The 11,903-nt window shown below is 43.5% G+C and overlaps 1 protein-coding gene across 1 annotated transcript; it reads right to left on the reverse strand.

Annotated features, from left to right (window-relative positions):
* Window positions 1-7,815: 7,815 nt before the first annotated feature.
* LOC147448176 (protein NRT1/ PTR FAMILY 8.2-like) lies at window positions 7,816-10,734 on the reverse strand. Its single transcript, XM_086524030.1, has 5 exons — window positions 10,445-10,734; window positions 10,241-10,262; window positions 10,045-10,194; window positions 9,327-9,835; window positions 7,816-9,222 (listed from the first exon to the last, which is right to left on the reverse strand). The coding sequence occupies exons 1-5, from the start codon at window positions 10,723-10,725 to the stop codon at window positions 8,508-8,510; spliced, it is 1,677 nt and encodes a 558-aa protein (XP_086380156.1). The 5' UTR covers window positions 10,726-10,734; the 3' UTR covers window positions 7,816-8,507.
* Between the last annotated feature and the right edge of the window lie 1,169 nt (window positions 10,735-11,903).

Consider the following 11,903-nt stretch of genomic DNA (forward strand, 5'->3'; position numbering starts at 1 on the left):
GTAAGTACTTCTCCCATTGGGATCTTTGATCTACTTCCGTTACATAGGCTTTTAGTAGATCGAGAATTGTTAGGTTTGCTATTTCACTTTGGCCATCCGTTTGCGTGTGATAGGCCGAAGAGAAATTTAGCCTTGTTCCTAAATTCTCAAAGAGACCCTTCCAGAAATTACTGGTCATTCTAAGATCTCTATCCGACACTATGGACATTGGCAAGCCATGGTACTTGAAGATTTGTGAAATGAAGAGGGTTGCCATTTCATGGGCTTTGATAGTCTTTTTGACAGGTATAAAATGAGCTTGTTTACTGAACCTATCTACTATCGTCCATATTTCCGTATTCCCATGGATAGGCTTAGGAAATCCAAAGATAAAATCCATGGATATGCTCTCCCATTGTGAATTAGGGATTGGCAAAGGTTGAAGCAATCCAGGTTGCTTCCCTCTATCAAACTTCGTCTTTTGGCATACCACACATTTAGAAACATACTCTTGTATGTTTGCTTTCATGGTAGGCCAATAGAATTATGTTTCAATCCCCTTTAGGGTAGACTGAATCCCTCTATGCCGTGCATAAGGAGGAGCATGAGATTCATATAGTACTTTCTCATGGAGTGAGTTAGGAACGTATAGTCTATTGCCATAGAGAAGATAACCATCTTCTAAAGTAAATGGTTCTTTTTTCTTCCCTAGTGCAAGGGGTGAAATCACATCTCTAATACCGGGATCAATAGCATACTCATCTATCATAGAAGATAGATCATTGTGAATTGCTATGGAAATCTCATTCACTCTCGGCCGTCTTGAGAGTGCATCGGCTACTTGATTATGCTTGCCAGCAATGTAAGCAATATGAAAATGAAATTGCAAAAGAAAGTTTGCCCACCTCATTTGTTTGTCAGAGAGCTTGGTCGGTGTCATGAAGTACTTAACACTTTGGTGATCCGTTCGCAGAATGAAAGGACTCCCCAATAAATAGTGCTTCCATGAGTCTAAGGCATGTAGAACTGCGAGGTGTTCCTTTTCATATATGCCTAGAGATTGCTCAACAGGGTCGAGCCTTTGCCTTTCATAGCCTATGGCGTGCCCTTCTTGGAGCAAAACAGCTCCAAGGCAATCACCACAAGCATCACATTGGACCTCAAATGGCTTTGAGAGATCCGGTAGTGTAAGCACAAGTCCAGAGATAAGCTTTTCTTTTAAGCTTTTTGAAAGAATTGTTCTCCTTGGTAGACCATGTATACCTAATGTTTTTCTTTGTTAGGTCATGTAATGGCCCTGCTATTAGTGAGAATTTTTCTATGAAGCGTCTATAGTATGCACACATACCTATAAAGCTTCTTAGTTCATGAAGATTCCTTGGATTAGGCCATCCTTTTATTACCTCTAATTTTGATGGATCCATTTGGATGCCATCTTGAGAGATAATGTGACCTAAATACTAAGTCTCTTGTAAGAAAAACTTACTTTTCTTTCGATTAACATTAAGTTTATTCTCTCTTAGAATTCGAAATATTACCTGGAGATGTTGCTTGTGTTCGTCTAATGAATTAGAGTAGATGACGATATCATCAAAGAACACTTCAGTAAAGGTTTGGTGAGGCCTAAATAGCTTCTCCATCAAGCGGTTGAATGTGGCTGGTGCATTGGTCAAGCCAAAAGGCATGACATTGTATTCGTAAAGACCAAATGTAGTGCGAAATGCAGTCTTTACAATGTCTTGATCAACTATCCTTATTTGATGATAGCCACTTCTTAGGTCAATCCTACTGAAGTAGGTGGACCCTTGCAGCTTATCAAATTGGTCTTCTACTCGTGGAACGAGAAACCTATTTTTGATAGTGATCCTATAGTGCTCTATAGTCGACACACATGCGATATGTGCCGTCTTTCTTTTGCACTAATAGCACAGGAGAACAAAATGGAGATGAGCTAGGCCTAACCATGCCCTCCTCAACTAACTCATGCACTTGCTGCATAATCTTCTCTTGTTGATCTTGAGAAACTCTATAAGGAGGTTTGTTAGGCGGTGAACTTCCTAGAAGAAGCTCAACTGCATGGTCATCATTGCCTCGTTTAGGAGGTAGCTCACAAGGGATGTCGTTAATAAAGACATCTTGAAACCCCTTGAGAAAATTGGATAACTCTGATTCCTTTTGATTGTGTATATTTTCTTTTGCTAAAACATTAGGTTCATTTTGAGAATCTTTAACAAAAATCATGTACATGAAAATAGAGCTCTTTATTCACTTGTTGAAAGCTTGTGTATGTACAATGGGTATGGTGTTACCCATTTCCTTAGCATCTATGTACATATCTTTTTTCCTGAACATAAAGGAGATTCTCCTTTCAGGGAATTTAACATTGGAAGTCATGCGATCAAACCATGGTGCCCCTATGAGTACATCCTCATGCTTGAGAGGAGAGAGAAAGAAATCCTCTTTGTCCACATAGCTTGGACATGGAGCCTCAATTTCTTGATTAAGGGAGTGACTAAAGCTTCTTGCCCCTTGAAAGTACCGTCTGTGGGTAGGACATCTCCTATCTCATAGGCTTGCATGCCTAGCTTGGTGGCCAACTCTGTGGATATGAAATTGTGAGTAGAACCAGGGTCAAAGAGAATAAAAGCATCATGTTCTCTTACCTTTCCCCAAGCATGGCATAGAGGAGATCTTTTGTGGTGAATTTCCTCCTCTTCGATTTCGACCAAGGTAGCTCTAGGAGGTTCATGACGGGTGTTCTTTTGGGGACAAGCGCGGTACGCATGCCCTTGCTCGTTGCACTTGAAACAGCGGTCATCCTTGCGATAACGCTCAAGCTCTTCAGGAGAGAAATTATTTTTGCCTCTGTAAACTCCCTTCTCTTTAGCTTTGTGGGAGTTTCCCTTAGGAGACTTTTGGACATTGTCCTTCCCCTTAGGCTCATTGGAACCCTTGTTTTCCGTGGGCTTAGAATTTCTTTTAGCCCTCGTTTGGAAATTGATTCGAGAAGCCACCATAGTATGGTGTATAATCGCCAATATGGTGCGTGGCCTTTGGGAGTTGACATACTCCTCCATTTCTTCAGTTAAGCCCGCACAAAATTGTTACTTTTCCTCTCCAAAATCCAACTTCTTGAAGACAGTGGCTTTGAGTTGTAAGTCCCAAAAATTGTCTACATATTTGTGAATGGATTCGTAGGGAGAGAGCTTCAAGCTTCGCCATTCGGTGAGTACTTTGTCTTTGATATCGGTGGCCAAAAACTGCTTCATAATGGAAGCTCTTAAAGCTTTCCATGTTCGTGGAGCTGCACCGTTGGCCCGTAGGCTAGACCACCATTGTGTGGCGGACTTTTGAAAGGCCATAGCTACATGGCGTAGCTTAGAAGACTCCGTGAAGCCCTCATCGCCAAACGCCGCATTGAACTGTTGGATAAAGGCAAAGACTTTGTCCGTAGCACCAAAGTTGCCATCGTCGGTAAGGAAAGAGATGCTCTTCCCTCCCTCTTTGAACTTCTTGAGCTTGGACGACCTCTTCCACACGGCATAGGATTCCCTATGGCCTCTTCTTTTTGATGGTTCAAAGGTTGCACCATCACTTTCTTCAGAAGATGAAGAATTTGAGAAAGATGGAGAAGAGGGTGACTTTTTTCTCGCCTTTTTCTTGCCTTGATCTTCATTGTCTTCACCATCACTTTTATAAGAGGAAGAGGATGAAGAAGATGGAGAAGTGGGTGTCCTCTTTCTCGCCTTTTTCTTCTCTTGCTTTTTGTCATCCCTCTTTGAAGTATGGTGCGGAGAAGTATGCGATGGTCTTCTCCATTTTTGGAGGTGATGGAGAGCATTTAGTCCGTCGTCTTGGTGGAGCCATCTCCATCGAGGTGGCAGGACACTCGCTTCTTTCTCCTTCCTTCGGTGGAGGCTCTTGAATTCTCCTTTGAGAAGGAGATGCGTCATCAAGGAGCAAATTTTTGAGCCCTTCATATGGATCCTCTTCTTCTTCCCGAACCGGAGAGAGGCCTCTTTTGGAAGTCTCGCAAGGAGTCTTCCTAAGTGCTCTCTCGTCATGGTGGGGAGATAGGAGAATCCAATGAGCACAAAGCTGCCATTGCACTTCACTTTAGAGGGATGGATTGCCCATGGCTTGTTGAAGCCTAAAAACAAGATAGTTAACAAGCATCGGGGCATCATTAGTAGCTTGCTCATTAGCAAAATCAAAGTTATCAACATTAATTTCACTCTCTTTACTATTGTCAGGCACTCTAACAACTTTTAGGTGTAAACTTTTCAGGTGTACTTTGGCACGTCAAACCCTAGTTGCTACACCTCTTTACCCCTTTAGAAAAAGCATTCAAGCTACTGTACTCGTGGCTCGAATACCAATAATTGCAAGGAATAGAAGAGAGGGTCGTTTAACACCAAAACAACACCGGCTCCTGTCAAGCTTCCAATAGCTCAATAGTGGTTAAGCCAAAGTCAAGCCCGTAGGACTGCACTATTTAGACCATAGCTCTCGACGGTGATGCCCCGTTAACTGCTCAAAGGCAGGCGCACTGCAAGGCTGAAAAATCCCTATTCTACTTACTCACATGCAATTAATAATACCAACCATTTATAGCTAGCTTGAGGACATCCCTTCTTGAGCAAGAAAAGAGAAACCTTGTGCTTTGATAACAATGTGGCATTTCATGGCCTAGTAACTTTTGTGTTGCGGAAAATAGCATGAACATAGTGAGCATTTCATTAGAATAGATTTCTAATGAGAATAAGAGCGCTAGGGTGGAGAGAGCAACAAAAAGCATAACACCTAGTTAGATACCATGAACAATACTTCAAAAGAGAGAGAAATTAAGCAATTGGCAACAGTTGAGGACCGGATTTGCATGGAGCCGGTCCCCCTCCAAAAGGCTTTGTATTATCGTTTCTCCCATCAAGAGAGACATTTTACAATACAATCCTTTGTGTTCCTTCAATACTAGCCAGTGCTATGAAGATGGAAACTTCAAGCACTCAACACAACACTTATTAAACACAACATCAATTTCCTCACGATCTGAGACCCAAGACCTCACACACCTTCGAAGATGGTGAGAGCTAGCAAGGTATGAGAGTAGATTGAGAGGAAGAAGGAGTATTCTTACGAGAAAGATATACATCTCCTCACATAATCACTCTTATTAGCATAGCTTAGCTTAGTAATCAGCATGGTAGAGGAGATGACCATGCATTGAAGCTCGGCTCTTGGTTGGATTTGCATCACAAAGCCAAGAGTTGTTGGTGTAGGCCTCCCTTCTCACAAGCTTGGAGTAGGTGGTAAGCTTTCCATTAAAGCTTGAGAAGGAGAGAGAGAGAGAGAGAGAGAGAGAGAGAGAGAGAGAGAGAGAGAGAGAGAGAGAGAGAGAGTCTTCTTGCTTCACACATAGATTGTGTGAGTGTGTAAGTGAATAATGCCTTGAGAAAATCAGCCCCCTCTCCTTGGTCGACCCCCCTTGCTAATTGCTCATGCTACAGCCCTATTGGACCTCCCCAAGCCTAGCCAATGGAAATTAAGCAGCATAAGTGATAAACTTCTGACATGTCCCACTTTCCTCTTTTGTGAGAGCTTTAGGTAATTAATAAATGCAACTAAACTCTCATTGGACCCCTTTGCCTCCTGGCCAATAGGAATCAGGCAAGCCATTGGGCTGCCGAATGCTCATTGGACCCCTTGGGAGACTGTCGAATAGTCTTCTAGAGAGCTTAATTCTTATTGGTTCTTTTATTAAGTGTTTTTAAATTGATTAAACTATATTTACTCTAGCCTAAATTTCATTGGTCCACCTCCAAGGTCATCCAATAGGATTTGAGTACACCTTGTGGGCATCTGGGCTAGGGAGCTGACATGTGTCCCTCATTTCCTTTGTGTAAAGGGATCTTGTGTATGTGTGTGTGTGTGTGAGTTTCTCTCTCATCTCTTACAACTAGGGCTTGTCCCCTCCTATGTAGGGATGCATGAAGACTTTTGGGACACACAAAGCATCCAATTTCCATAATGTTTGACCTTTGGACACAACCTTTGAATTTTGGAACCTTAGCATTTTGGAAGTCTTAATGGACCGAGCCTTAGGATCTTTTAAGCCCATTGTTGCACATTGATCTTTTGCGGATGGCACCCCCCTTTGGATCCTTATTTTCCCTCCTTTGGATCCCTATCGTGGTCGGTCTGCCAGCTTAACCAATATTCTAGCTTTTTCTCCCCTGGCACTTCCCCATATTAAATGATCAGTTTAACAGGAGAAAATAAATTAGGAGACTTAGATATTAGTTTTTATGACAGAATCAAAGAGCTACGACTCCAAAAAGTGCCTTTGTTGAAGTCCATAAGAACCTTTAGGCAAGAAAAGAAGTCCTCCTTTGGCCTTCCAGCCCACAAACGTGCGAACGCTTTTTCAATAACTAGTTCATAACGGTGAAACCAGCTATTTCTGGAAGTAATGGCCACACTGTGGAAAGTCATGAAAGCTTCACCCCCTTTGTTGCTTGCGGTTGAGTGCCCTTTTATGCCCTCAACAAAAGATAATGTTGTTTTGAAAACACACCTTGTTTTGTAGTTAAGGGATCCCTCTTTTCTTTTCTTTTCTCTACACTGCAAGCTAGCTCACTGACCCGTAACGACTGATTTAAAAGATGAGAGCATGATTGTCAATGCTAACACGCCGGTTCTCACCCCGGACGAATCCCTCTCGAACCTTTGGTTCTCTAGACATATGCACCGGCGTATCGAGAGCTAAAAGAAAAAAAACTAAACAAAAGACCAACCACGAAAAGTTCACTAGCATCTTTTCTACATGATATCCTAACAAGGTACATTGTCATCAACGATGGTGTCAAGGCCACAAACAATGGTCACGAGGCTCGTAATGATGGCGTTAAGGCCAATAACGATGGTAGACAAGAAGTGAAATATGATGGGGTAAGTGAAAAATCATTTCTAACAGGTAAATACGTAAATAATGATAACGATTATGCAAATGATGTTAAAAAAATCTCAACGACAATCTTGGTTATTCCTACGAAGATGATGCGATTAATGCTTGAAATAAGAGAAATGATAGTTTTCCTTACTCGTTCGTTGCTGAGGAAAGGAAACAAAAGAACTTTTTTGCATTGTTTCATGGCCCGATGAAACTGGTGAGGGTTTCAGTTAGTAGCATAAGCTAGACAATTGCCAGCGACGGATTGACATGGCCGCAGTCATCCGGCCTCTCCATGCTATCTGAGTGGATGGCTCATATTGTTGCACAACACTCATACTGATCTGAACACATATACCACTTTGAGTTTCCATTCCAGTCCCTGTCGCACAACACTCATACTGATCTGAAGACATATACCTTTTCCAATTTCCATTCCAGTTCCTGTCTTGTATTTCATTTCAGTCTTTGTCGGTTCTAATATCTAAAATCTCTATCTGATTTTTCTTGACAGATTTGAACTAACTCTAACTAACCAACCTTGAATAGCTGTCACAAGTGACAAGCTCATTCCATTTTGGCGATCATGGTGGCTTGAGCTAAATTGCACTTGACAAACAAACTATCTCCCAGTTGGTGTTAGAGTTAGCTGAAATTCACCATGCCATCCAGAAGAGTTCCACGTGGTAGAAGGCCAATAATGAGATTCATGGATGATCAGGATCATGTTAGAATGCAAGAGGAGTCAGAGAAAGTCTTTGATATTGAGAGAGAACCTAGGAATGAGACAGATGTTCCTCCAGATCTATGGGCAGTGATGAATTGTGGGATTCTCAACACTTGACTCATTCCAAGAGAAGATGTGAGAAGGGAGCAATCCGATAGACTTGATCGAGTGGATCTCACAATCCCAAAAGAATACCATATAGAATCATAACAACAGAGCAACACTACCAAACATGAAAGCCATAGATAACCTTACTCTACAGTGGTTGTTCAGGAAAAGATCCCAACTGCCACTTGAGACAACTTCCCCCAACGAAGAGTAACATGAGCAAGCCGAAAGAGGGCGGGGCCTGAGGTCTCCATCACCGAGCTGAGGGCCACAACATAGATGAAGCAACACCACTCCACAGACCAAATCTGGAGAAGACCAGTTCCAACACCTCTAAGCTTTTTGAGGAGAGCCTAGCTCCATCATAAGAAGTCGCCCGCGTTGAGCGTTGCCACCATGCAAAAGTCGCCTGCCACTTCAACCCCATATGCCGCTCAGACCCGGCATTGACATACGAAAAGAGAACTGGCCACCATTCCCACCCCCACCCCCACACCCCCCCAAGAGGGGACAGGAGGGTTGGTCTCTCTTGAGACTGCGATCTGAGGGACTGGATGCGCCTCCGGAGGGAGTCCATCGTCGGCCCCGCCTAAGGCATTTTAATTTTTTGAGTCTAATGGCCAACATTCACAAAAATGGTGCCAGTATGGTAAAAATCATGGTAAAGGTTAATCCATGAAAATGTGTTCCCCTACCGGGGCCCTACGTAAAGGTTCTTAAATAAAAGCTTGAATGTGACGTCAGCTACCCTGTGTTGGCAGGCAAAAGGCAAAAGATGGCAAGAGTGAGAGTGAGCGAGAGCATGAGCAGCCAATAGAAGTAATCCAGATGGCCCTCGTTGAGATTGGTGGCGATCCAGCCAGCGGAAGAAGGTTGTCGGGTGGAAAGGGCAGTGACGAGAAGATAAGTGCCAGCGCCCTGGAAGATGTAGAGAAAGGAGGTCCCCACTGTGCGCGTCGCAGCTGCCACTCGAGTGTAGAAGAAATCAGCCCCCCCTGAAGTTGCCTTGCCAAATTTAAGGCCGCACCCACAAGCAAAGCCTGTGGTATTCCGCACTTCCCGCAAGCGATGGCTCTCCACCAATGCAGCTACAAGCATGGCCATGGCACCCAACACAAGAGCAGCTCCTTGCATCTGCACAGAATTTTTTAATCTTCGTCCAGACCAAGGCACAGCTGCAACCACAATACCGGTCAAAATTGAACCTGCCATGCTCACAAGGTTCAGCGAGGCACAAGGAATGGCTAACCACGATGCCAATATCTGTCTGTTCATCGCATTGGCTTGTTCTTCAAACAAGCTGCTCCCTTGTGCATTGGCAGTGGCTACCAGAATCACTGCTATTCCCACTGGCATGGCGCGCAAAACACTTTTCAGCTCCTCAACTTGACTTACTGTGCACAGATGCCAAGGGCCGCCCGTCGATGACTCCACCACCACAGCAGCTTTGTCTAGAAACCTAAGGTTTTTAAAAAAATTAAAAAACACGGTTAAAAATGCAGTAAAAAAGCTCCAGTGATTGGAAAGTTTCCACATAGACGAAACAAATCATTGAAGACCCACCTGAGGGAGGTCGTGTGTCGCAATTTGCAGCAGCCAGGATCAAGCTCGCCTTTACTAATTTCATGGAGGAGAGATGGGTCTTTGGGTAGAGAAACTGAATATTTTCTGCATGTGGCCACAAGTACCTGGATACTTCGAAGAAATGGATTGCCAACAGATTTGAACTGTGGGAACCGAGCTAATGGAATAGCAAGCATTGCAAGACAAGCTGCTGATGCTATTGTGCACATCCAAAATCCCCAACCCCACAGACCCTCACTGTCTAAATAAATTACCACCGATACGGCAATAAATTGCCCCATTGTTGACATCACGGTAAACGCCAAAAAGTATTTTTGCTTCTCTTCTGCTGAGCTCAACTGATCTGCCCCTAATGCCAGCAAGTTAGCAAGAACTGGGCCAGAGCAAATGGCCGTCAAGAAGAGTGCCAGAAAGAACAAGGAACTTTCCAAGGCCGTGGCTGGACCGCTTGCTATGACACTCACCATTGTGCTTGTTAATGCCAAGGACTGCGCCAAGCAAACATGAAACAAGTGTCATAAACATGCAAGTGGGCATAACAGCCAAGCCCCCCCCCCCCCCCCCCCGCCCCCGAAACAAGAACACATCATGAGGGTGTAAGTTCCTAGTGGTGGCCTGATCGAATTGAAGAGTGTGGAGCACAATATCACATGCAGGGCAAAACAGAAAAGTTAGAGAGGCTGCGTTCGTCGCTCACCAAGGCTGAGAGGCTCTGGAAGATGACTGCAGCCCATAAGCGGCCCAAAAAAGCATCACTCAGGAATGCTCCGAAAAAGGAGCAAAGTAGAGCAGTGCCAGCGAAATTGCTAGCAATGTTGGCTGCTTCTGCGTTGTTCTTGCCACATACCTGGACCAAGTAGAGCACCAGATTGTAGAGAATGCCATTAAAAGACAGGCCTCCAAATGCAGAAACTCCTGAAAGGTCCACATCACGCATTTTATCAGACCGGGCCTTCCTGCTGCCTCAGCAATATTAAGGCTCATCTTTCTCATCTCAACAGCGATCAACACCTCCATTCATGTCCCCTTTGGGGTGTATAATACTATGGATTTATGTCGATGAGACGTTTGGAAGGCCCGTGCAAAGAATTAGTTACCTATAATGCAGATTGAACACTTTCAGCCACCCCGCTCTGCCCCAGCAGGACGGCCCAGCCAGTCGATGCAGAGCAGGCTCTCTTCGGCCACCTGGGCGCCCTCTTGGACCTTCTCCAGCAAAGGCATACACATAGGCGCACCCTTCCCCTTCGCCTCGGTCGACATGACGTTGAGTACTATGCAGACCACTGACCCTGAGTGTGGAATGATCACGCACGCACCTTATTTTTGGAGGGCCCTTCAAATATGACACCAAAGGTGAACTGCAAGCGTCTTTCATCCTCTTCTATTTTCCTAGAACCACACTTTTCAAGTCTTGGAGCCCATCGAAATGGTGATACTTTTGATGTAGGGGGTGGTTAATGCACCCCCTACCTACAATGTATGGTACCACCAAATTCTCTGGATGAAGATGCCACAAAGCTAGGAAAAGTTATGAGGCACACTCTTGAGGGCCCTGTAGAAACACTTTTAGAGGGTGTATGGGGGAAGCTAATGCCCTTAGAGGGCTCCCCCATAGACCAAATATGGTACTACAATACATGGTCAAGTTAAATTAGGGGATGAAAATGGAGAGAGTTTTTCTAATCCTTTCACTAGAGTAGTGTTTGTAGGAAAACAACTTTCCACTCACTCGTTGGAGAGAGCTTTTTGGAGGGTGCTTTCTTTGCTATTTCACAATCCAATTGAATCCTCAATCTAACATATGGGTAGGACTTGAAGATACACACCACTCTTTTAAATCATGAAATTCTCCAAAAAGAATTACCATATTAAATCAGCATCTAATATGTACTAACCAAAACATGTTAGATGTATTTGCATTCAATCTAACATGTACTAACCAAAAAATATGCTTCGCACATAGCAGAAGAACAAGAAGACACAAACCACTCTCTCAAATCATGAATTCCCACAAAGAGAATTACAATATAAAATTAGCAGTTACAGTTTGTGCCATACAATTGAATGTGTGCACTAGGTGATATGATCGAAACAATTTAATTACAATTCTATTTTATGTCGTATGGTGATAGTTGAGCTATTTTTGCAGAGGAGATGTTTGCCATCAGCCAACTGTCATCTGCACCGTGACAAGACCTATCTTACTTGATAATTGTCTCCTTATGCAAAGATGTTTGTCCTTGGCTTCTACGAGATGTAGAAGAGTACAAGCTAATCTCTTGCATGGAGGTCTACCTTGCAAATGCATTGTATTGATTGTCTCGGAACTCTCCAAGCTCATGGGGTCCGTTATGTTAATCATTTACTCTAGATAGTAGCTATAATTTTATATAGGAAAATTACCAATATCCCTCTAATTTGTGGAAATTCCCCAAATACCTTCCAAATTTCAAATATTTGCAGAATACCCCCATATTTTGTCATACATTCCCAAAATGTCCTTCAAATTTTCCAAAATTCCCAAAATACCCTTGGTTGTGAGAACAAATTTCT

The sequence above is a fragment of the Adiantum capillus-veneris genome, chromosome 11 (genome assembly GCF_014529385.1).
Source record: "Adiantum capillus-veneris isolate H3 chromosome 11, ASM1452938v2, whole genome shotgun sequence".
In the NCBI taxonomy this organism is placed as follows: domain Eukaryota; kingdom Viridiplantae; phylum Streptophyta; class Polypodiopsida; order Polypodiales; family Pteridaceae; genus Adiantum; species Adiantum capillus-veneris.